The 26845-nt window shown below is 43.3% G+C and overlaps 2 protein-coding genes across 10 annotated transcripts in view; one reads left to right on the top strand and one right to left on the bottom strand.

Annotated features, from left to right (window-relative positions):
* Positions 1 to 13890, bottom strand: part of c2h4orf33 (chromosome 2 C4orf33 homolog) — a 49028-nt gene extending 35138 nt beyond the window's left edge. For all 3 annotated transcript variants that reach the window (XM_086008458.1, XM_086008462.1, XM_086008469.1), the window contains exons 1-2: positions 13785 to 13890; positions 860 to 1060 (exon numbers count right to left, since the gene is read on the bottom strand). In XM_086008458.1, coding sequence (XP_085864584.1) covers positions 860 to 1040 — 181 coding nt within the window. In that variant the 5' untranslated portion in view covers positions 1041 to 1060; positions 13785 to 13890. The remainder of the gene's footprint in view (positions 1 to 859; positions 1061 to 13784) is intronic.
* A 22-nt stretch (positions 13891 to 13912) lies between these two features.
* The window catches only part of sclt1 (sodium channel and clathrin linker 1), a 126636-nt gene continuing 113703 nt past the window's right edge, over positions 13913 to 26845 (top strand). For 5 of the 7 annotated variants that reach the window (XM_086008448.1, XM_086008431.1, XM_086008383.1 and 2 more), the window contains exon 1: positions 13913 to 14004. The gene's annotated coding sequence lies outside the window, so the exon portion shown is untranslated. Of the gene's footprint in view, positions 14083 to 26845 lie in introns of all 7 variants that reach the window. The other 2 variants (XM_086008393.1, XM_086008413.1) reach the window with 2 other exon arrangements.

Below are 26845 nucleotides of genomic sequence, written 5' to 3'. Positions count from 1 at the left end.
AATATCTCCTTATGTGGCTCAAATGTCAAATTTTGTTTGATAATCGCTCCTGTGAAGCACCTTGGGATGTTTTACTACATTAAAGGCGCTAGATAAATGCTAGTTGTTGTTGTTGCTGTAGAGCAGCATTGGCAGAGGGATGGGAACAGATCACCCACTAAGTTGACGAATGATAGTGGAGGTTTTCTGCTCCAGTGTTCCCCGCAAGAAAGTGATTTCACCGGAAATGCATATTGGGAGATCATGCACCCCAACCTGTGATTTTCTATTTAATAATTTTAATGGCCAGAATATTATTAGCTGGAGTGCCCAATTTCCTGTGTGCTTCCAGCAAGCGGAGTTCCATGCCAGGAATGCTGAAATAGAAAATCTCCCCTTATATGTGGGGAAAAAACAAAAAACAAAAACGGCAAGGAAGAGACTCCAGAGCAAAGAAGACAACTGACCATGGTAAGTATTGGAGTGGCACTGCCCTGTATAACACTAAAACATAAAGGCCAGAAGCATCTGTGGACAGTCCCCAGACTGCGCTGTTACCTGATCCTAGCCAGGACAATATTTGGTGGTACATCTGGGCACTGATCATTTATCTGCGCTTGCGTGTCCTAGAACAATATTCAGTATCTCACTCAGTTGTGTCTCTGTTAATAGCAGGGGAAAAGTGTTCTACGGGACAATTTGTTTGAGAAAAATAAGCCTAAACTTTGCGAGGACAGTAAAGGAAGGGATTATTGAACTTTAAAACTAAAATCTGCATTTTAGACACAAAAAAGGTGAATTATCATCACCCCAACCATCAAAAAGGATAATACTTATGTTTTTGAAAATAATATTTTTATAAAGTTGGTGCTTACTGTACCTTCAAAATTCCACAACTGATTGTAAGGTTTTCCTTTTTCACCAGGTGGAGCTGAAGGATCATTGAAGAAAGGCCCCTGTACCTCCATCAGCATTCCTTCATCACTTGGTTGAAGTGACAGCGATATCCCCCGATGGGTCACAGGTGAACTATCCCACGTGGTTTTAATTGTAAACTCCATCCAGATAATATTTTAATAAACTGAAAAAAAAAGTTTTATTTCATTGCTTGGTTTACTGCATATTACACTTATAAAACGATTACTATTACAAATACATTTAAAAGTTACTGTAATTAGTTTTTATAATTAACCCAAAAGCGCTGTGGCCGTATGTATTGAATATTAATGTGTTGGCTGATCGGGGTGCTCCATCTAGTGACCTAGCCAAGAACTGGGAAAACTTAACCATTAAGACACTCAAGCTGAAATACCAGTCAAGACAGAGACACAGTCAGATTTTCAAAAAATATATATTCTTGGAAAAATTCTTTAAAAATAGTATATGAAATCATATGCAAATTCCAGCTATCATTATTATTATTTTATTTTAAGTATAAGTGATATAGAGGTGGGGAACTGCACTGAGTGGAGTGCCACAGAGAATAGAGGACGTATTTCACAAACAGTGCTGAACTGATCAGTGGGACTCTGAAAAGGTCTGGGAGTGATAGCAGATCCTGAATTGACTGTGGTCAGTCATTGCAGAGCACCAATCAACAACGCAAATGAAATGTGCAAGTATATTGCCAAGTCAATAGAATATAGGTCTGAGCTGGTTATGCTGAAGCTGTTTAGCTCTCTGGTAAATCCGCATCTTGACTGTCGTGTTCAGCTCTGGTCACCGAGCCATAAAAGAAAAGATCTGGAGACGGTGCAGAGAAGAGCCACAAGTCTGATCCCTCATGTCAGAGGACTGAGTTATAAGGGAAGATTTTAAAAACTTGAAGGGGTAGAAATTGGCCCCTATTGCACCCGATTTACAGGTGTAAAATGGGTGTAAAAGGGACCAATTTCAGGGTGCAAGGTCCTGCGACACATGGACGCCCGAAAAACGTCCAACCCAAAAGAGGATCGGGCCATATTTTCTGTGTCGGAGTGGGTGCCTAAAACATGCATTAGGCTCCTTGCCTTTGCGAATGAGGGGCCTAACGCAGGAAACTTTGGTTTATCGGGAGGTTGTATGTCCGGAATACTCGATCTAACGGCAAAAATCAGGAGCCGTTTTCTGTAAGTTTTTTTAGATCTCATTCTTTTTTTCCCCCCAGTCAGCCACTGCAAGGTCTGTAGCTATAGCAACAGCTTCAGCTACAGACGCTTGCAGCTGCAGCCGACTCTTTAGAAGCTGTTGCTAAGCAAATGTTTCTTGTCAGATACGGAGATGAAAACCTCCATATGCTTCAACATTAACTTTGTATGTCCAGCAGTTTTGATAGATCGGCAACACGCCGGTCCCGTCAGTGCCGGATATCACAAAGTTTCCTGCATTTGTTTAAGGATCCTTTTGTTTGCTTTGTATTACCGTCCCACCAATTAAAACGTCCACATTTAAAATGGGCAGTCGCTTATACCACCCAAAAAGCGATAACCAAAAGCAAGTTACATTAATACGATAGCAAAATACTGCGGATGCTGGAAATCCAAAATAACAACAGAAAACGCTGGAAAAACTCAGCAGGCCAGGCAACATCGTGGAGAGAGAAACAGAGTCAACGTTTCAGGTCGAAACCCTTCAGAACTGAGAAAAAAAGGCAGGAAATGAAACAGATTAAAAGGCAGTTTGGGGGCTGGGAAATGGGGGAGGGGATGAAAGAAGAGACATTAAGAGATATTCAGGGTGAGACAAGATGGTAATAGGACAGGTGAAGAAACAGACAATGGCTCTAGATGAAGTGTGAAATGCGCTGGCAGAGTGAAAGACAGCTGCCATGTGGGAGAGAGAGGAAAAACAAAAGGCACAAACCAAAAGTGTGGATAAAAAATATAAAAATGTAATGTAATGGGGGCCGAGGTTATGATCTGAAATTGTTGAACTCGATATTGAGTCCGGAAGGCTGTAAAGTGCCTACATTGGGGAGACCAAACGCAGATTGGGTGACCGCTTTGCGGAACACCTCCGTTCAGTCCGTAAGGGTGACCCCGAGCTTCCGGTCGCCTGTCATTTCAATTCACCGTTCCATTCCCACTCAGACCTCACCGTCTGCGGCCTCTTGCATTGTTCCACGGAAGCTCAGCGTAAGCTCGAGGAACAGCACCTCATTTTCCGATTAGGCACTTTACAGCCCTCTGGGCTCAACATCGAGTTCAACAATTTCAGATCATAACCTCGGCCCCTATTATATTTTCATATTTTCTATCCACACTTTTGGTTTGTGCCTTTTCCTTTTTTTTCTCTCTCCCACATGGCAGCTCTTTCACTCTGCCAGCACATTTCACACTTCATTTAGAGCCATTGTCTGTTTCTTTACCTGTCCTATTACCATCTCGTCTCACCCTGAATATCTCTTAATGTCTCTTTTTTATCCCCTCCCCCATTTCCCACCCCCCAAACTGCCTTTTAATCTGTTTCATTTCCTGCCTTTTTTTCCTCAGTTCTGAAGAAGGGTTTCGACCTGAAACGTTGACACTATTTCTCTCTCCACGGATGTTGCCTGGCCTGCTGATTTTTTCCAGCGTCTTCTGTTGTTATTTACAAGTTACATTAACATCGATTTCAAAGTTGATGGTTATAACATCTAAAGTGGTCCATTTATTTTGGATAGAAACAGCTGTGCTTACTCACTAGTTCACACCTTGTTAAGGTGCACTGAATGCAAGAACAAACATAAGTAAATAAATAAATAACACCTTGTTAAGGTTTAATTACAAAAGCAAAAATAATGCGGATGCTGGAAATCTGAAAAGAAACAGCAAATGCTGGCAATACTCAGCAGGTCAGGCAGCCAACATATGTGGCGAGAAAGAAACAGAGTTAATGGGGTACATTTTGCCGAACCTGTCAGGAAGAAGGCGGGTCTTCCCCTTTCGGGTTTTTGACCTGCCTACTTCGACGTCCGGCCAATCTGTGTGATTTTCCCTTGATTGACCTTGTTGAGCCCGCCCAGCGGGCTCAGCAGGCCAATTAAGGGCCACCCGGCAACAGGTGACGTCACAGACTGCAATTTCATCTGTCAAGAGTTCTTGACAGATGAAATATCAGTGTTTTACAGCTGTTTGAAGCTGTGAAACACTGACACTCTGAGTTCTAAGCTGAGTCATTCTGCACAGACTCAGTTAGAACTCTTACCGGCACTCAAAGCTGAAGGCTGTCACTTTTGACAGATCGCAGCCGTTCAGCTTTCAGTTCCGGCTGAGTGATGCGCTCCCGACGGCTACAGGAAGAAAGGCTGTTAAGGTAAGTACAGGTAAGTAAAAGTTCTTTACACACTTTAGACACACCAAACACACTTACCTTTGCACTCATGCACCCATCACTCACCTGAGCGCCGACATCGCGACCCCTCCAACTCCTTCAACCCGACGGCCCGCCTGCTCTACCTGGCGTGGTTTGGAGCCGTCGGGAAACCCATACAAAACCCCTCAAAATAGGGATTAGGCTAAAAACTGCCTGTTAACTATCTGTTAACAGGCAGTTAATTGGCACTAATCCCTTCCCGCCTGGTTTCGGCGGGTCCCAGTGCGGGGCGGGTACCCGCCGCCCCTGAAACTTACGTGGGGCGGGGTTTTGGGCGGGATGGTGGCGGGACCCCCAAATTCAGGATTCCCCCCCCCCCCCATACGCCTGAAACCCCGCCTGACTGCTCCCCGAAAATCTAGCCCAATGTTTCAGGTCGATGACCTTTCATCAGAATGTTTTATTACCTTTTGTGTACTTAAGCCTTTCTAACCCCCTCTAAGTGGTGCAGGGTTACAGTTTGTACTAAATTTAAATAAAGCTGCAGGTCAGAGTGGAAAGAAAGACTTGCATTTATATAGCACCTTTACGACCACCGGACATCTCAAAGCGCTTTACAGCCAATGAAGTACATTTGAATTGGAGTCATTGTTGTAATGTAGGGAAACGCGGCAGCCAATTTGCGCACAGCAAGGTCCCACAAACAGCAATGTGCTAATGACCAGATAATCTGTTTTTTGTTATGTTGGTTGAAGGATAAATATTGGCCAAAACACTGGAGAGAACTCCTCTGCTCTTCTTCAAAATAGTGCCATGGGATCTTTTACATCCACCTGAGAGAGCAGACGGGGCCTCGGTTTAACGTCTCATCCGAAAGACGGCACCTCCGACAGTGCAGCACTCCCTCAGCACTGCACTGGAGTGTCAGCCTAGCTTTATGTGCACAAGTCCCTGGAGTGGGACTTGAACCCACAACCTTCTGACTCAAAGGGCGAGTGTGCTACCCACTGAGCCACAGCTGGAATCAACTGGTCAAAAGGTCACTACAAAGAACAAATGACTTGTTGTATAAGTAGAGTACTGTAATTGTGTTACCATGTTATACTGGCCATCGCGTATAGCAGGCAAATCGCATTCGCACGAACATGCCCGCTATAAGCGGAGGGGACTGCATTGGTAGAGGGAGCAATGTTTGCCAAGACACCAGGAGAACTCTCGGCTGTTCTTCAGATAGTGCCATGGGTCTCGGTTGAATATCACATCTTAAAGTCAGCATCTCCAAAAAATGGGCTGGAACAATTGATCCAAGGTGATAAACTCGCAGAATGGTAGGAAACACTTATTCAGAGAGACTGATCAACATTTGAAATGGTCTTCTGGTGGGGTAGTGGAGGTAAAAATTCAGCAACCATTCAAGGGACAGTTAGATGTTCTGATCGGGGTAATTGTACATTTCTATGGATGAATGAGCTAGAAGGCCTGAATCACCTCCCTCATCTGTACTTGCCTTTGCAATCTTTATCATTTTTCGTTTGAAATTTTATGTTCCAACTTTACGTTTGGTTCTGTGTAGGCATATGCTCTAGAATTCTGATTGGTTCACTATTCCCAATGTGAAAATAAAATTAGCTTCCTTTTCTGATTAGATGTGGGAAAAAAAAATCCCTTTCAACCACAACAGCTCTGTGTTTGCAGCCAACCTAAGACATCTGTGCATTTCAGGTTCAATTATCCCCTCCCCCTGCCCTCTAAACCTGCTTCATGTGAAGACTATAGTTGGTCGTAACTCCCTGGGTGCAATGTCACTGGAAATCAACTCGAATATAATTTATATTTACATCATACATATTTACAATACGTGTTTAATAAAATCCAAATGTACCTATCAAACAAGAGATAGGCAAATATTTCATGCTGGGCTGTTGAGGTTCACGCGTGGAATAGTGTATTAAAGAAAATATAATTTCCTACTTTATACATCAAAAATCTACAGGGTGAACAGGAATATGTAAAGTTCAAAAGTCACAAAACTGACTTTAAACATTACTGTTTTTATGACTGTCAGTGAACTTACAGCCCACATACTGAATTTTGTATTTGAAATGTGTGGCCACATAATTAAGATTGCAATAATGAAAATGACATTTAAAAAGTGTTCAAGTATAGCACAGATCATTACTTTATATACAAGTGCAGTGCTGGATTAAAACCTTTTGAGTCCCTGGCCCAAATATATTTATTGGATGCCTTTGTGAATGTTTAAAGCTGACTAGTATGAATTAAAAATCACCTGGAGTGTCTTCTATTGCAGAAAGCGGAGTCCTTTTAGAAACACTTGCCAAAAGGCTGCACTTTTGCAAAAAATAAATCAAGCATGTGATTTTTTCTTTCTTTTCTATTAATTCACTTTGTTTCTGTAGCAACACTTGAAATATCTTCTAATAACATTAACACACTGTAGAAGAGTACTCAGGCATAACTGAAATATTGGCTAACTTCTAAAAAGCGTTACATAATATTGTAGCTGTGAATACTCTGGATGCAATACAAGGAAAATGACAACCTTTGTGATAGACAACTACCAGCAGCTATTGGAGACACAAGGGGATTGGCTGAGCTGCTTGATTGTTCAAAGGAGAAGGAAGTGGATTGCAGTGCACAAATGAAGGAGGATTAGTGGCATGTGGCTTGAAGGGCTAAAGTGGAAATGACAAGACATTTGTGTAATGCTGGGAATGAGGCCTGTCCTTAGGCTTTTGTTGAATATGGAATCCTCACAGTGTTGTATATCTTATTTTTTCCAATCGAAAATGTTTACTTTGACAATTCATCACACTTTTGGAGCCCTTGTTCCTTGTTTAGCTGCCTAAAATATTATTTGTGGGGACCGGGTAAGACAGTAGTTAGAACGAGAATTAGAATTGGAGCTGGGCATGAATTTGAGCTAAATTAATCACACGTAAAATCACCTCCCTCTACCAAAATGTGTTTTGACAGTCTCAACCCAGTTCCTAATATGAACAGATTTACAGCAAAAAAAAATCTTCAATTTAGTTATCACCTTCAAAACAGTTCCAATAATGGTGGATGTGGAAAATGGGAACATTTTATTCTGGTACATGGGAGTAAAGGAGGGTACTGGTTTGAGATTGGAGGTAAGGCACATGTTGGGACCAAGGCAAATTTGTTCCAGAAATTTGGGAGAAATTTGCTGGATTTCTCCGACTTGGGAGCACTTATCCCGGAGGCCCAAACTGAAAGGGCTGAATCTTAACCCCGAAAAACAGGTTGGTTGGGGTCGAATGAGATGTTAAAAATTAAAAATCTCAAACCCGACCCCAATCCGCCTACTTCCGGGTTTAACGGAGGCGGGACAAAGGGCGGGCAGCCAACCCGCTCCCAGGAGGCGGGTTAGCCAATTAAATATTTTAATGAGGCTGGCAGCCTCTGATTTAACCTTTGCAGGTTTAACCCTAACTGGCCAGGTAACCCGGCAGCTGAAGGGAGGCGAGGACAGCTTCGGGGAGAATGTAAGTGCTTCCCCCTAGTACCCCCTCCCTATACAACCCCCACTAGGGTTGGGGATCGGACCACCCCCGAGATTCAGACTCCCCCTTGGGGTCGGTGATTGGACCCCCCCCGGGATCGCACCACCCGGGGTCGGGGATCCGTCACCCCCACGCTCCCACGAGCAGCTGCAGACGACTTACCTGCGGCTGCGGCCTCCTCCAGAGTGCTCCCTGCCCGACTGGAAGCCAAGCCTGCTAATCAGGCTGACGTCCGGGCGGAGATTCTGTCAAAGCAAAACACAGCATGCGGGGAATCCTGAACTTCTAGGTTTCCCAACAGAAACTCCGCCCCCCTGCCTATGCAGTCCGCCCTATCAAGATTCAGCCCTTATATTCCTTACTTGATGAGCAAATATGTTATATTAAAATCCGTAAGTAAGTTGTTGCATTCCATTTCACCAGATCTCAATGGTAAAATCTGTTATAATAGCCTACATATGAACCTACAATACTTGTTACACCTGTAGGTGGTGCAGCAATATGTCTTTACAATGTTATAAGTGTTTTGTAATATTAGATCCAAAACAATAGCTGACACGATACATTGTCAATCAGGATGCATTTCCAGACCAAAGCCACTGGTTGCCTTTGCAACATATTGTAACATTACTGAGTGAGAAGGAGAATGATTTAAAACTGTTTCCTGATTCTTAAAAATGTTGAGCATTGAACTAAATAGTAATATAAAGTGCTTTTTTGTAAGGTTCGAAAATTTCTGCACAACCCCAGAACACAAGGAAAGTCATTTTTAAAATGATTTTGGGAACATCACAGAAGAAATCTGTAAAAGGGGTAAAAGTGTGGTTGGGCCAAACAGAAGATTTCAAAGAGTTTATTAAGGAAGAGACTTTTGGACTGTTTTAAAGAGTTATTGGGCAAAAGGGATTTAATATAAAAATCCCAGGAAGTTTGGCTGGTTTAAAAGGACATGTTCAGGCTTGCAAAAGGCTGGGACAAAGGGGAGGAGAGTGGACCCCCGAGTTTGGATATTGAACTGTCTAGGAATGTCCAGGGCCGCCCCAGTTTTACATAAGGACAATGAAGCCTGTTTTCCCGCCGAGAATTCACAGAACCAGGTATCGAATAAACAGGACATGTCCCCAGGAATGCAAAGGAAGGAACATTAGCCCTACAGGTTACCACAAACAAACCACAGTCCAAAATCAATTAAAGAGATTGACAAACGTTTTGCATTTTTAAACTGGTTTCAAGGCAATCCCGAAACCAGTTAAAGTCCGATTAAGTTTGGATGAGCCATCCCCTAAACTCGTTAAGTTTGGATGGGCCATCCCCGAAGCTTGTTAAAGTTTTAAAGGACATTAAAAATAACGAGCCCGCCAAATTTAACAAAGAAACCCGAGATTTGGCGGTCAGATAAGCCAGGCCCTAAATTAGTATAATTGAGGCCTGCCTTTTCAGTTCAACAGACAAGAGACAACAGCGAGACAGTTCAAACGGACAGCCAGTCCGAGTTCAAGTTCAGCCAACCAGCTCAAGAGAGAGATCATCATCGGAGACTCGAAGGAAGAAAGAAGAAACAGAGATCACGGCAACCAAAGGCCTACAGAAACCAACAACTGCCAATATTACCACCAACCAGGTAACATTGGGCCACCGCGACCAACAAGAAACCAACCGCCGAAAAACTCATGAACCAAAGACTTGTTTCCACTCTACAGGCTAGTCTGACTTACTCCTGGGTAAGATTTGGACATAAAAGACCCTAAAACTAGCCCTAACCAAAGAAAATTGGGTACTTACCCAATAGATCAAACAGCGCAACTAACCGCATCAGCAGACAAACCCAAACTGAAGACCCAACGCAGGTGCAGTCTTCTACCACGTCCGAGGTATGGCAGGCCCCAACCGCCACAACTAAAGAGAACCCTGAAATCGCGAACCTCTACATCTGTCAAGAAAGTAATTTTGGTGAGCATTTCCTGGTCCTCTGGATTCCAGCCTAGCTAGTTAGGGGGGTTGAGAGGGTAAGGGTTTTTTGTGTATTGTAATTCTCCCTCGCTTATTTCCGAGTGTTCCCCACCCTTTTAAAGTATAAGTTTTATTGTATTGTATATTTTCCTGTCTCAAAATAAAGATCTGAATTCTTTTGACTAACCCAGGTGTCTGTTGCAAGTTTATTACAACCCCCAAATAAGCCCAAAGTCTAGAACAAAAGGGAGTGGGAGCGATTCAAACCGCTCAAAGGAGTCAGAGGTGAAGCTGACAAACAACACCCACACACCACCCCTTACATTTTCTAAACCTACACTTTCAAAGTTCACAAATTCATCAACTAAATATCAAAAAAATATGAATTATTTAAAAAAAAATATGATCAGCAACTTCATTTTCGCTGATGACATTGTGTTGGCAGACTCACTTAGCAATCTAATACATCACCTTGAAAAATGGGCTGACCATAGAAGGGCATCTGTCTCAATTGCTGATTCATATTGGTACCTAGGGATCTTTTTGGATGCCAACTTTAGTCTGGCACAGTACTTGTGTCAGCTGTGGCTCAGTTGGTAGCACTCTTGCCTCTGAGTTAGAAGGTTGAGGGTTCAAGTCCCATACCAGAGACTTGGGCACATAATCTAAGCTGACTCTTTTGTGGCACCGAGGGAGTGCTGCACTGTCGGTGGTGCTGCCTTTCGGATGAGACGTTAAACCGAGGCCCCATCTGCCCTCTCAATTAGACGTAAAAAATCCCATGGCACTATTTGAAGAGCAGAGGAGTTCTCCCCGTCAACAGTTATCTCTCAACCAACATCACTAAAAAACAGATTATCTGGTCATTATCACATTGCTGTTTGTGGGACCTTGCTGTGTGCAAATTGGCTGCCACGTTTCCTACATTACAATAGTGATTACACATCAAAAGTACTTCATTGGCTGTAAAGTGCCTAAGGACATTCTGAGGTCATGAAAGGCACTACATAAATGCAAGGCCTTCTTAAGAATTGCACTGAGAAGATGTGAAGTGTGCTTTGGTCTTGTTTTACTGCGATGACAGAAAAGTGCCAATATAGGTTTGTGGCACGTAAGACATGTGTCCAACCAGTTCTCCTTCATGATTTAGAATTCCAAAGCATGAAACGGAAGGGCCTCCTCCAGTTCATGTACAAGATCCAGGACCATGCTGTGAGGTGGATTTGCAGCAAAAGAGGAAACAGCTTACATCGACCAAAGAGGGAGTACCATAAAAGGGAGAGTTGGCCTCATGGCAGGCATGTCTTTTTGCCAAAGCCCCTCACATGAGGACATGAATGAAAAGGTTGGTATTGAGTAAGGCAATTAGACAGCACTGGGGCTTAGACATCTAGAACATCAAGATGGTTGGGATTTATCTGCAAACTATCCAGCGTAGGCCCTTGCATATATAGCTGAGGAAACTCTGAGACTTCAAATGGCAGGCTGCTGGAAAGTATTACCTGAAGTTTGGGTATAAGAACATATATCCAGGGTTTGGTGCCTACCATTATTGTGATGGAAAGAGGAACACAGTTGCTACTGATATTTTGCATTTCTTACTGGTAAAACTAATGAACAATAAACTGGTAAAAATACCGAAGCAATACTGTGCATCCGTGATGTAGTCAGGAGGATGGTGCAATGCACACATATAATTTATGGTAAGTTGTACTGCTCACTATGCCCCACGTGAGAAGTTCCTGGTATCTACTATCCAAGTAGCAAGAGCTCAAGGCTGCGCTTTCAATTATCTAAGGACTAATTAATGAATATCCTCCAGGGGTGGGGCAACAAGGCTCCAAATGGCACCTTCTGGTGGAAGATCCGAATCAAGTCAAACCTCAACAGCAGACTTGGTAACCCAATATCTGAACCAAGCAAGCACTCCATGGCACTGCTGCTGATTGTACTAGCTCATACAATGATTGTACTAGATCTGGAGGGGTAGAGCTATCTCTAGGGGTTGGATTTCTTGCCATTCAGCTCCAGATAACCTAAACGCCTATACCTTTAATGGTGTTCGTGGTTGGACAAGCAATGGGAAGCTTACCAGTGCTCTATACGGGTAGGCTGTACCTTCTTAGCTAGTTAATCTCCAGCAGTATTCTTGTGCACACTTTGGTGTTTCTGTGCCTTAGCTCTTGCCAACCTGCACCTAATCTCTCTGGATTTAGGCAAGTGTAGTGCGCACTCAATATTGGACAGAGAGGGAGTGAATTTCCCAATCATCCACCGTAGTTTTGGCAGAAGAGCCATGGAAACCTGGGTTACACCATCTTGTTGAGGTTTCTGCTGCTCTTCTGCCAGAGAGGAGCAGGACAACACCACCACCCCCCCCCCCCACCCACCCCACCCATGGAAATGTATCCCCAGAAACTCTACCAGTGTGGATTTCTTAGTAGCTCGGTTTGAGATTCATAAGCATGACAATGGGTTTCTGCATGTGCCAGATTCCTGGCTCACCAAAAAAAAAATCAGCAGCAATCTTACTGTTAAAAAAAAAATTTTGATCTCTACAATCTTAATTTTCATGGTGGCTAAAAGAACACTTTTCTGAACTGGCCAATTAATTTAGGAATGGCATTAGAAACTAGAGAAATTTTAGCTTGATTGCAACAATGCTTGTGATTCATTCTTACACATGATTACAGTAAGTATAGCAGGATGTATATTTTCATTTGGACATCAACAGTCAACATTGTAATATTTTAAGTACAATATCTACAGGGGTCCTGCAATACTGCATAGCTGAACTTTTTAATGGCCTATAAAGGGGAACCATCTTCTTGTAAAAAGTTCTCAGCAAACTTTTGCTTATTTGTAAACACATGATGTAAAATGTGTCAAAATGCTTCATGCAGCACCCGCACAACCATGAAAATTAAGTTAGGAAGAGGCAAAACGTTTTGAAAATGCTTACAATCATGAGGCACCAATGTTGGTTGTGCTGAAACGCATCACCATAATACTTGCTTGCATCATGGAAACAGGTAATGCCTACCCACAAGCACAAATCCTCAAACCACCTGCCCCCAAAGTTCCCAAATTGTGCACCCTCCCACCTGCCCCGCTATGCTCAGATATGCTCCATAATCTATCCCACTCTACTCCACCCCACCCTGGGCTTCTATGCCCACTCCTTCCCATCCTTGGCTCCTATCCCCACTCCACCCCACCCTGGGCTCCCACCCCCACCCCACCCTGGGCTCCCATCCCCACTCCACCCTGGGCTCCTATCCCCACCCCACCCTGGGCTCCTATCCCCATTCCACCCAACCCTGGGCTCCTATCCCCACCCTACTCTGGCCTATCCCCACCCTAGCATAAAAACCCCTTGCATTTATATAGCGCCTTTCACGACCACCGGATGTCCCAAAGCGTTTAACAGCAAATGAAATACTTTTGAAGTGTAGTCACTGTTGTAATGTAGAAAACACAGCAGCCAATTTGCACACAGCAAGATCCCACAAACAGCAATGCTAAGATAATCTGTTGATTGTTGTTGTTGATTGAGGGATAAATATTGGCCAGGACATCGGGGATAACTCCTCTGCTTGTCTTCGAAATAATGCCATGTGATCTTTTATGTCCACCTGAGAAAGCAGACGGGGCTTCGGTTTAATGTCTCATCCGAAAGACGGCACCTCTGACAGTGCAGCACCCCCTCAACATTGCACTGGGAGTGCCAGCCTAGATTTTTGTGTTCAAGTCTCTGGAGTGGGACTTGAACCCACAACCTTCTGACTCAAATGTGCTACCAACTGAACCAAGGCTGACTGCATCTGCTCCTGCTCCTATTCCTACCCACCCTATTATGGACTCCTCTTCCCCACCTCACTCTTGTGAAGATGCTGCCCTTTAAAACAATGTTATGTCATTCACTCGTTAAACGCAGTGGGCCCGATAAACAATCCGCATCTTCCTGGATCGAGTTATTTTACACAATATAATAATATGTGTATGTTTGCTTTTTTCTTTTGAAAACAAACTTACAACTGTTCAGATTCGCCTGCAAAAACTGGCTTGGGCTTTCTCAGTCACTCCAAAACAAAATTAGAATAAAAGAAAGGAAGTCGGTCTCGATCGGGCGCAATATTCTTCCTTGCGGAACTGAAGCTGTGGGGATTAGTCTTTCCTGCCGGATGGTTTAATTCGGTGGCAACTCAGCCGTTCGGCGGCTTGTTTTAAAAAATCTCTTGAGTGGCGGCGGAAGGTAGTTGTTAACTGCGGCGGGGAAGAGGGCCTCCGACGGATCGGGAGCGGCGCTGGCCAAGCGGTGACAGCATTAATTGTGCGGTGTTTTAGGGTGAAGTGTCGGATTATCGGTGCGGTGCGTGTCGCTCGCTCGGTGGGTGCCGAGGCCCGGTGTCGGGTCAGCGCTGCTCCGTCTCCAGGGCGACGGCATTCCCGGGCTCCATTCACTGCGGGGGGAGTAGCGCCTGCGAGCTGTGTCTTCACAGCCCAGCACTGGCCACTCAATTCTCAGCAGCTGGCATAGGCCTGCTCCCCCCCTCTCTCTCCCTGGTCGTCGTCGTACGTGTCTCCACACTGTTCCCTTTGGGGAACTGTATGAAGTGGTGGAAGGATTTATGGCTGCGATTAACGCTCCTTCCGTGACCGTAACCATCTTCGTACCAGCCATTAGGGTGGTTAGTCCTATGGTGGGAGGGTTTTACAGGCTCCCACAACCCATACGAGAGGGAGGGAGGGGGTGGCACACCCACGGACGCAAGTATCCCGCTGGATGTCAACCCAGAATTTAGAGCCGGAACTCCGACTCAACTTGCCGGGACTGTCTGGAGCGGGGTTCGAAACCCTACGCCTTCTGGCCCAGTGGCGGGGATGCTACCGCTATGCCAAAGGCCCACTCCTCTCTCCCTCGTAACAAAACACTTTTTCCACATTTGCAAAAACACTTAATAATCACGATTAAACATGTACGAGGATTAGAAGTGGCACTGCACTATGATCAGTGAAATTCAGCGTGCAGCACATATTTAAGCAAAATACTGCGGATGCTGAAAATCTGAAATAAAAAACAGCAAATGCTGGAAATACTCCTGTTCTGACAAAGGGTCATCGACCTGAAAAGTTAACTCTGTGTTTCTCTCGCCACAGATGCTGCCTGACCACCTGAGTATTTCCAGCATTTTCTGTTTTTATTACAGGACATATTTATTTGGCTTCTAAAAAAAAGTCGCACATAGCTGAAACTGAAATTTTAAAACATGTTTAATGTTGGAAATATGCATCAGATAACGAGGAAAGATGCTTTAATGTTTTTGGTGTTGCGCCTTTGGTGTAAAGATGTGAAAATACACAGCAGGCCAGTCAGCATCAATTAAGAGACAAGACAAAGTATCTTTTTTGGTTGCAACCTTTCGTTAAAACTGATTTTTTTTTTTAAAAGAGAATGGGGTTCAAACAAGAAATGCTCCAGTTATATAGACTGTGCTAATTAATTAGTTGAGCAATCTGTAACTTGTTTAATAGAAAACGGTTAGGTAATATAAATTATTATTTTAGGGAGATAATGGAAAACAAGATGTGTGGTTTTAAATCAGGTGGTCTATTTCTGTGCAAGAAAGCAACACCCTTTAATATCTGCCTCATGAACAATTCAGTTCTGATGAAGGGTTCTGCTGAAAATATTAGCCTGCGTTTTTTGTTCACAGAATGTTGGCTGACCTATATTTTCAACATTTTCTGTTTTTGTTTCTGATTTCCATTTGTAGTTTTTTTTTTAAATTGGTGAATATGTGGAGATTTGTTTTTATTTTTAAGAGGGGCATGTGTCAATATTAGACATGGTTTTAATGTAAATGAAGTCCTGATTGTTCAATACCAAAATGTTTAGTTTTCAAAATATGTGATCTGAAATTTGATGAAAGACAGAATACTTTCCAAGATCTAGACAGTATTTTTTGATTCTGTATGCCTTTACAAAGCTATGCTGGGTTTTACAGGGTCAGTGGAAGTACAAGTACTTGCAGTGGGTGTAATGGTTTTGTTTTAAAATTAGCATGTCTAGCTATCCTGCATCAAGTGTTCATTTTGGGACCACTTTAAGTAGACTGACTGGTCGATTGCTTTGGAAATGTACAGTGAGTAATTGGTAGTACATCAAACTGTTTACCTTCCTGCAGGTGTCCTAGCAACATTTTTTATTCCACAACAACCAAGGCAAGCACAGTAAGATTTCACCAGGAAATGCTTAGGCTTTGTTGAAGTAAAGTGGTGTTGGAACTGTTTTGATTTGCCTATTCCATGTCCGTGTCCAGATTGAACAAAAAGCAAAACCGTATTTAAAAATTTTGAGTGATGCACATTTACTATTCCTGTGTATATTTCTACATTGCAAAATAATACCAATTTAAATCATATTCAGTATATTTGTTCTTAAGACGATTTATAAAAATATTACTTTAGTCCTGGCTGACTATCAAATAAAGAAAGAACTTGCATTTAGAGTGCCTTTCACTTTGCTTTAAAGCCAATGTACTTTTTGAAGTGCAGTCACTGTTGTATTGTTGTAATTGGCCAGGACACTGGGGAGAACTCCCCTGCTCTTCTTTGAGACATGGTATCTTTTATGCCCACCTGAGAGGGCAGACGGGGTCTTGGTTTACTGTCTCATCTGAAAAATGGCACCTTCGACAGTACAGCACTCCTTCAGTACTGGACTGGAGTGTCAGCCTAGATTTTGTGCCAAGTCTCTAGAGTGGGACTTTGAACCCACAACCTCCTGGTTTATAGTTACTAAGGTCTCTCTGGTGTAACGGGGACTGTTGGTAAACCATTTAACTGTAGTGTAATTGGTGGGATTGATTGATTTAATTTAATTTCAATTAATTAAAGGGTAAGTCATGGCAGGACAGCCCGGCCACATGGTATGCTCCTCCTGCGCTATGTGGGAACTCGGGGACACTTCCTGTGTCCCTGACAACTACGTGTGCAGGAAGTGTATCCAGCTGCAGCTACCGACAGACCGCATTGCGGCGCTGGAGCTGCGATTGGACACATACTGGAGCGTTCACGATGCTGAGGACATCGTGAATAGCACGTTTAGCGAGTTGGACACCGCAGGTAGAGGTTGGACAGGCAGGAAGGGAACGGGTGACCAACAGGCAGAGTACTAGGCGCAGGCAGGTAGTGCAGGGGTCCCCTGTGGACATCCCCCTCTCAAACAGATACACCACTTTGAGTACTGTTGGGGGGGATGGCTTATCAGAGGAAGGCAGCAGCAGCCAACTTCCTGGCACCAGGGGTGGCTCTGTTGCACAGGACGGGAGGAAAAAGAGGGGTAGAGCTATAGTAATAGGGGATTCTAGGGAATAGATAGGCGTTTCTGCGGCCGCAAACGAGTCTCCAGGATGGTGTGTTGCCTCCCTGGTGCAAGGGTCAAGGATGTCTCGGAGCAGCTGCAGAACATTTTGGAAGGGGAGGGTGAACAGCCAGTTGTCGTGGTGCATATAGGTACCAACGATATAGGTAAAAACCGGGATGAGGTCCTAAAAGCTGAATATAGGGAGTTAGGAGGTAAATTAAAAAATAGTACCTCAAAGGTAGTAATCTCAGGATTGCTACCAATGCCACGTGCTAGTCAGAGTAGAAATAGAAGGATATTTCAGATGAATACGTGGCTAGAGGAATGGTGCCGGGGGAGGGATTCAAGTTCCTGGGACATTGCATCCGGTTCTGGGGGAGGTGGGACCAGTTCAAACCGGATGGTTTGCACCTGGGCAGGGCTGGAACCGATGTCCTAGGGGGTGTGTTTGCTAGTGCTCTGGAGGAGGGTTTAAACTAAGATGACAGGGGGTTGGGAACCTGAGCAGGGGGACAGAGGAAAGGGAAACGAGGATAAAAGCAAAAGATAGGAAGGAGAAAAACAAAAGTGGCAGTCAGAGAAATCAACGGTTTAAATCAAACATGGCCACAGTAAATAATAATTCTAATAGGTCTAAGAGCGTTAAAAAAATAAGCCTGAAGGCTTTGTGTCTTTAATGCGAGGAGCATTCGTAATAAGGCAAATAGAGGTAAACGAATATGATTTAGTTGGGATTACGGAAATGTGGCTCAAGGATGGCCAAGGCTGGGAACTCAACATCCAGGGGTATTCGATACTCGGGAAAGATAGGCAAAAAGGAAAGGGAGGTGGGGTAGCATTACTGGTTAAAGAAGGGATTAACACAATTGTAAGGAAGGATATTAGCTCTGATGATGTGGAATCTGTATGGGTAGAATTGAGAAATACCAAGGGGCAGAAAACGTTAGTGGGGGTGGTATATAGACCTCCAAACAGTAAGCTGAGGTTGGGGATGGCATTAAAAGGGAAATCAAAGAAGCGTGCAATAAGGGCACAGCAGTCATCATGGGTGACTTTAATCTACATATAGATTGGGCTAACCAAATTAGTAACAATACTGTGGAGGAGGAATTCCTGGAGTGTTTACGGGATGGTTTCCTGGACCAATATGTCGAGGAACCAACCAGAGATCAGGCCATCTTAGATTGGGTATTACGTAACGAGAAAGGATTAATTAGCAATCTTGTTGTACGAGGCCCCTTGGGTCGGAGCGATCATAATATGATCGAATTCTTCATTAAGATGGAGAATGAAGTAGTTGACTCAGAGACTAGGGTCCTAAATTTAAATAAAAGAAATTACGATGGTCTGAGGCACGAGTTGGGTAGGATTGATTGGGGAATGTCACTCAAAGGGTTGACGGTGGATAGGCAATGGCAAACATTCAAAGACCGCATGGATGAACTACAGAAAATGTTCATCCCAGTTTGGCACAAAAATAAAACAAAAAAGGTGACTCAACCGTGGCTAACAAGGGAAATTAGGGATAGCATAAGATCCAAGGAGAGGACATATAAATTGGCCAGAAAAAGCAATAATCCTGAGGATTGGGAGCAATTTAGGATTCAACAAAGGAGGACAAAGGGATTAATTAAGAAGGAGAAAATAGAATATGAGAGTAAGCTTGCGGGAACATAAAAACTGACTGTAAAAGCTTTTATAGATATGTAAAGAGAAAAAGATTGGTGAAGTCAAGCGTAGGTCCCTTGCAGTCAGAATCAGGGGAATTTATAATGGGGAACAAAGAAATGGCAGACCAACTAAATACATATTTTGGTTCTGTCTTCACAAAGGAGGACACAAATAACCTCCCAGAGATGCCAGGGAACATAGGGTCTGATGAAAGGGAGGAACTGAAATAAATCAGTATTTGTAGGGAAATGGTGTTAGGGAAATTGATGGGATTGAAGGCCGATAAATCCCCAGGGCCTGATAATCTACATCCTAGGGTACTTAAGGAAGTGGCCTTAGAAATAGTAGATGCATTGCTGTAGATGCATTGCTGATCATCTTCCAACATTCGATGGAATCTGGAACAGTACCCATGGATTGGAGGGTAGCTAATGTTACCTCACTATTCAAAAAAGGTGGTAGAGAGAAAACAGGGAATTACAGACCGGTAAGCCTGACATCGGTAGTGGGGAAAATGCTAGAGTCCATTATAAAAGATGTAATAGCAGAGCACTTGGAAAACAGTGACCGGATCGAACAAAGTCAACATGGATTTACAAAAGGTAAATCGTGCTTGACTAATCTACTGGAATTTTTTGAGGATGTAACTAGTAAAATAGATAAGGGAGAACCAGTGGATGTGGTGTATTTGGACTTTCAGAAGGCTTTCGATAAGGTCCCACATAAGAGATTAACGTGTAAAGTTAAGGCACATGGGATTGGGGGCAAGGTATTGACTTGGATAGAGAACTGGTCGGCAGACTGGAAGCAAAGAGTTGGAATAAACGGGCCCTTTTCCGAGTGGCAGGCAGTGACTAGTAAGGTACCGCAGGGATCGGTCCTTGGATCCCAGCTATTCACAATATGTATTAATGATCTAGACAAGGGAACTAGATGTAATATCTCCAAATTTGCAGATGACATAAAGCTGGGTGGGCGAGTGTGCTGTGAGGAGGATGTCGAGAAACTCCAGGATGATTTGGACATGTTGGGTGATTGGGCAGAAACATGGCAGATGCAATATAACATGGATAAATGTAAGGTTGTCCACTTTGGTGGCAAAAACAGGAAGGCAGATTGTTATCTAAATGGCAATAGATTGGGAGAAGGGGAAGTGCAACGAGACCTGGGTGTCCTTGTGCACCAGTCGCTGAAGGTAAGCATGCAGGTGCAGCAGGCGGTTAAGAAGGCAAATGGTATGTTGGCCTTCGTAGCGAGATGGTTTGAGTACAGGAACAAGGATGTCTTGCTGCAGTTATACAGGGCCTTGGTGAGACCACACCTTGTGTATTGTGTGCAGTTTTGGTCACCTTATCTGAGGAAGGATGTTCTTGCCATGGAAGGAGTTCAGCGAAGATTCACCAGGCTGATACCTGGGATGGCAGGAATGACGTATGAGGAGAGATTGGGTCGATTGGGCTTGTACTTTCTAGAGTTTAGAAGAATGAGAGGTGATCTCATTGAAACTTATAAAATTCTGACAGGACTGGACGGACTAGATGCAGGAAGGATGTTCCCGATGGTCGGGGAGTCCAGAACCAGGGGACACAGTCTAAGGATAAAGGGTAGGCCATTTAGGACAGAAATGAGGAAGAATTTCTTCACCAGAGAGTGGTGAACCTGTGGAACTCTCTACCACAGAAGGCGGTGGAGGCCAATTCATTAAATATATTCAAGAAGGAGTTGGATATATTTCTTAAGGCTAAAGGGATCAAGGGGTATGGGGAGAAAGCAGGGACAGGGTACTGAATTTGGATGATCAGTCATGATCGCATTGAATGGCGGAGTAGGCTCGAGGGGCCGAATGGCCTACTCCTGCTCCTATCTTCTATGTTTCTGAGACAGAGGGGATAATGCTACTGACTGAGCCACGGCTAACACCTAATAAGACAGTATTATGAAAATTGCTAAGTACTACATAGTGCAATTGGTGGTTAACATTTTATGGAATCTGATGACTTTCAGTAATAATGGATGAATGAGAATGACTAGCTACAGTAATGACCTGAAAGGGATTCTCGCATTTAAAATATGTTTATTTATTATATCTACAATCGTTAATTACTTTTCAAATTGGACAGCCATGTAAACTTCTGGTTCTATAAGGCTTAAGGTTGCAGAAAGTCAGGGGGCTTGAGGTGTAGCTATACTTCCCTTCTGCATTGATGTTAAATGGTTTCACCTGCACATTGACATGAAAACAGTAACAAAACTCCAGAGTCAGGTCTCAATCTGGTTCCTAGTGCTGTCAGACCCTCACCTCGCATGGCTTGGACTTGTGGTGTGTGACTCCATCATGGTGCAAAGCTGGGTTTTAAGGTTGTTTGGTAATCTGTTATGTTAATTCAAAATGTCTGAGCTATAGATTGAATGCATCAGAAGCTGTTGTAGCGATATTGCTGCAGTGTAATCAGGCGATTGACTCTCGAGCGTACAAAATCAGGACATAACTTAGCAATTGTGTTCAAAACTTTAGAGGGGCGTTAAGAGCCGTTGTACAAGTTTTTATAAACAACTATTACAGTTCTTAGAATATGTGTTATGATCAGCGATCTAAAACAAAATAAAATGTATGCAACGTGTTATGATCTGGAATGCACTGCCTGAAAGGGTGGTGGAAGCAGAGTCAATCATAATTTTCAAAAGGGAACTTTTGAGAAATTTGCAGGGCTGTGGGGAAAGGGCAGGGGAGTGGGACTAATTGGATAGCTCGTCAAAGAGCCAGCACAGACACAATGGGTCGAATGGCCTCCTGTGCTGTATGATTCTATGAATTTTACATGTGGGATGGAAACAACCTGCTAAAATGTTATGTTGTCCAGTGTACTCTTTGTATGAAAGGTAAAACCATCTTAGGAACATAGGAACAGGAGTAGGCCATTCTGCCCCTCGAGCCTGCTCTGCTATTCAATTAGATCATGGCTGATCTGTACCTCAACTCAGTACCTGAATTAGCTCCATATCCCTTGAATCCCTTAGCTAACAAAAAGCTATCAATCTTAGTCTTGAACACTCCAATTGTCCCAGCATCCACAAACTTTTGTGGGGGAGAGAATTCCAAATTTTTACTCCCATTTTGTATGAAAAAGTGCTGAATTAATTTCCTCCTAAATGGCCTGGCTGTAATTTTAAGACGATTTCCCCCACCAGAGGAAATAGTTTCTCTGTATCTACGCTATCAAATCCTTTTAACATTTTGAGCACATTGATTAGGTTACCCGATTAGGCACCTCATCTTCCAATTAGGCACTTTACAGCCTTCCGGACTCGATATCGAGTTCAACAATTTCAGATCATAGCCTCAGCCCCCATTACATTTTTACTTATTTTTTATCCCCACCTTTGTTTTGGCCCTTTCCCCCCACCCTCTTTTTTTTTCTCTCTCCCACATGGCAGCTGTCTCTCATTCTGCCAGTACATTTCACACCTAATCTAGAGCCGTCTTTTGTCTCCACTAGTCCCATCACCATCTCGTCTCGTTTTGAATACCTCTTAATGTCTCTTCACTCCTCTTTCGTTCTCTCCCAGCCCCCACTGGCCTTTTAATCTATTTCATTTCCTGTGCTTCTTCAGCCTTGACAAAGGGTTTGACCCGAAACGTTGACTCTATTTCTCTCTCCACGGATGTTGCCTGGCCTGCTGAGTTTTTCCAGCATTTTCTGTTGTTATTTCGGATTTCCAGCATCCGCAGTATTTTGCTATCATTCGATTTAGATTACCCCTCAACCTTCTAAACTCAAGGAAATACAAGCCAAGTTTATGCAACCTGTCCATACAATTTAACCCTCTTAAGCCCTTGTACCACTCTGGTGAATCTGCGCTGCACCTTCTCCAAGGCCAATGTATCCTTCCTGAGGCGCGGTGCCCAAAACGAACCGCAGTGCTCCTGATGGGGTTAGACTAAGGCTCTTGTAACTGAAGCATAACTTCCTCCTCTCTGTAATCCAGTCCCCTTGAGATAAAGGCCAACATTCTATTAACCTTTTTGATTGCTTTTTGTACCTGTCTACTAGCTATAAATGATTTGTGTACTTGGATTCCCAAATCTCTCTGCTGTTTTACAGTTCCTAGTTTCTTACTATTTAGAAAATACTCAGATTTATCTTTCTTGGGTCCAAAGTGGATGACCTCACACCTGCCCACATTAAACGCCATTTACCATAGTTTTGTCTACTTGTTTAATCTGTTGGTGTCTCTTTGCAACTTCCTGCTTCCCATCTGCACTACTTACCGTCCCTCCTAATTTAGTGTCATCCGCAAACTGGGACATACAACTCTGTAGCTAATAATACGCTTCTCAGTGCAGTGGCAATTTAAAGTGAAAATTGGAGGGGGGAGGATTTAAGTATTAAGGACAAGGGGCAGACTGCTCAAGGTAAATTGCTGAGCAGTTTCAGCAGACATAAGGATGAGAATAAGTTGGTCTGTTATTTTTTGGTGGAAGGGGCACAGGAAAAGTATGGGGAAAGAGAGAATCAAAGAATCTTACAGCACAGAAGGTGGCCATTCGGGCTATTGTGCCTGTGCCAGCTTTTTAAAAGAGCTATCTAATTAGTCCCACTCCCCTGCTCTTCCCCATAGCCCTGCTTTCCTTGGAGTAAATATCCAATTCCCTTTTGAAAGTTACTATTGAATCTGCTTCCACCACCCTTTCAGGCAGTGCATTCCAGATCATAAATTGCTGCGTTTTATAAAAAAAAAAAAAAAAATTCTCCTCATCTCCCTTCTGATTCTTTTGGCAATTATCTTAAATCTGTGTCCTCACATTTCTGACCCTCCTGCCAGTGGAAACAGTTTCTCCCTATCTACTCTATCAAAACCCTCCATAATTTTAAACACCTGTATTAAATCTCCTCTTAACCTTCTCTGCTTTAAGGCGAACAATCCCAGCTTCTCCAGTCTCGCCACATAACTGAAGTCCCTCATCCCTGGTGCCATTCTAGTAAATCTCTGCACCCTCTCCAAGGCCTTGACATCCTTCCCTAAGTGTGGTGCCCAGAATTGGACACAATACTCCAGCTGAGGCCTAACCAATTATTTATAAAGGCTCACCATAACTTCCTTGCTTTTGTACTCTAGGCCTCTATTTATAACAACAACAACAGCTTGTATTTATATAACGCCTTTAACACAGTAAAACGTCCCAAGATGCTGCACAGGAGTATTTTAAGACAAAAAATTTGACACCGATCCACATAAGGAGAAATTAGGGCAGGTGACCAAACGCTTGGTCAAAGAGGTAGGTTTTAAGGAGCGTTTTAAAGGAGGAAAGAGAGGTAGAGAGGCGGAGAGGTTTAGGCAGGGAATTCCAGAGCTTCGGGCCTAGGCAACAGAAGGCACGGCCACCAAAGATTGAGCGATTATCATCAGGGATCCTCGAGGGCAGAATTCGAGGCCAAAAGATAAAGCCAAAGATCCCGTGTGCTTATTTAACAGCATTGGCCTGGAATTTGCGGTCAGTGGCGAATCAAAGGCGTTCGCCGCTGGCCCCGAAGTAAGCTTCGCACAAAGATCTCGTTATCTCTGTGTTGAGAATTTCGGGTTTTCCGACACGTAGTTGAAATCAACGTAGTATAGTGGGAATCCCATAGCGCGAGCTGCTGGCGAACAAGAAAGTGGGTAAACTCCTAAAATTCTAACTTTTAAAAAAAATGTTAGCAAGAGCAAAACTAAGATTGGGGCTCTTGCATGGGGAAAAGGCAAACCTGGATAAAGATGAACAAACTTTTAAAAACATTTTACATTTTTTTTAGTTCCGTAAAAATTTAATTTTTTTAATTAAAATGGATAAATTTGACACTGCACAAAATTTAAATTAGTTTTTCAGGGCCATAACCTTTGTTTACCAGTCAATACGCTGTTAAACCCCCAGTTGGGTCTAACTATTAGTGGGGAATTTAACAGTGGTATTCCTGTGGAAGAGCCAACGTTTATGTCAGTTTCCCTGATTTATCAACTTGTCCTGTCGCCTTCAAAGATTTGTGTATGTGAACCTCCAGGTGTCTCTATTCTGCACCCCTTTAAAATGTATCATATAGTTTATATCGCCTCTCCTCATTCTTCCTTCCAAAATGACTCACTTCACCCTTCTTTCCATTAAATTTCATCTGTCCATTTCCCCAGTCTGTCTTTGTCCTACTTTGTTTGCTGAAGAGCTTTGGTCCTAATACCGACCCCTGGGGAACACCACTATATATTTCACTCGAGTCTGATAAATAACCGTTCACCACTACTCTCTGCTTTCTGTCTCTTAACTAATTTCGTATCCACGCTGCCACTGTCCCATTAATGCATGGGCTTCAAATTTGCTAAAAAGTCTATTCTCAAACGCCTTTTGAAAGTCCGTATACACAACATCAACTGCACTACCTTTATTAACACTCCCCGTTATTTCATTGACGAACTCGATCAATTTGTCAGACTCGATTTGCCTTTAATAAATCTGTGCTGGCTGTCATTCATTAACCCATGTTCTTCCAAGTGACAATTAATTTTGTCCTGGATTATGATCTCTAAAAGCTTCCCACCACTGACATTAGGCTGACTGGCCTAAAATTACTGGGTTTATCCTTACCCTTTTGTTTTGAACAAGGGTGTAACATTTGCAACCTTCCAGTCCTCTGACACCATTCCCATATTGAAGGCGGATTGGAAGATTGTGGCCAGAGCCGCCGCTATTTCCACCCTTACTTCCCTCACCAACCTAGGAAGCATCCCATCTGGACCGGGTGACTTTTCTACTCTGAGCACTGCCAACCTTTTAAGTACCTTCTCTTTATCTCATCCAATTTCTCTACACCCTCCTCCTTTACTGTGACATTGCATCTGTCTTCACAGAAGAGGAGAATGCTGCCAAAGAACTCAATTAGTACCTCAGTATGCCCTCTGCCTCCACAAAAATAATTCCTTTTTGGTTCTTAATTGGCCCCACTATTCCTTTTACTCTTTATATGTTTACAAAATACTTCAGTGTTCCCTTTTGCGTTACGTGCTAATCTTTTCTCATATACACTCTCTTTTCTCCTCTTATTTCCTATTTCAGTTCTCCTCTGCACTTTCGGTATTCTTGATTCTCTACTGTATTAGGAACCTGACATTAATCATAGGCCTCCTTTTTCTGTTTCATTGTAATCTTAATTTCTTTAGTCATCCAGGAAGCTCTAGCTTTGGATACTCTTCCTTCCCCTCCCCCCTCCCCCTCATAGGAATGTGTCAAGTCTGTATCCAAACTGTCTCCTCTTTGAAGGCCCCCTATTAATCATTTACAGTTTTATCTGCCAATCTTTGTTTTCAATTCACCTGGGCCAAATTCCATTTCCATTCACTGAAATAAGCCCTCTTCCAGTTGAGTATCCTTACCATTGATTGTTCCTTGTCTCTTTCCATAACTGCTCTAAACCTGATGGGTAATGACGGCGAGCTGTCAGCGTTCGCTGGCATTACCCTGAAACTGACTGCAACTTCAGGATTTAGCACATGCACATCTAAACGCGGAAATCCTGAAGTTGCGGTCAGTCATTCACTGCTCCGACACTGGCTGTGCTGTGGACCTCCCCTTCCCGCCGCACCCCCCCCCCCCCCCAAATAGCCGGCAATCAGGGAAACTGACAAAAACTTGGGTTTTTCCATGGTAATATCGCTGTTAACAGTGTAACAGCTCCTCGTCTCCTTATCTCTAAATAAATTGATTCTGTCTTTTAACCCAGAAGCACATCATCCCTTTCCAGGGCTGTAACAGTATCTTTGATCACTACTGCTATTGTCCCCCCTTTTTGTCCTTCTCCATTTCTCCTGAATACATTGTAGCCAGGAATATTAAGTTCCCATTCCTTCCCCTGTTTAAGTCATGTTTCCATTATCGTCACAAGATCATAACCCCATGTGGCAACTAGTGCCTGCAGCTCACCAACCTTCCTTGTCATGCTCTGTGCATTTCCACAAATGCACTCCAAACCTGCCTTAATCTGCTTTGCATTTCTTCCTTGTCTGATCCCACCTTTTTCTGGACTATCTTTAA

This window comes from Somniosus microcephalus, chromosome 2, assembly GCF_052327205.1.
Source record: "Somniosus microcephalus isolate GS21.2 chromosome 2, FLI_Smic_1.0, whole genome shotgun sequence".
NCBI lineage: Eukaryota > Metazoa > Chordata > Chondrichthyes > Squaliformes > Somniosidae > Somniosus > Somniosus microcephalus.
This window is presented reverse-complemented; position numbering and strand designations above follow the sequence as displayed.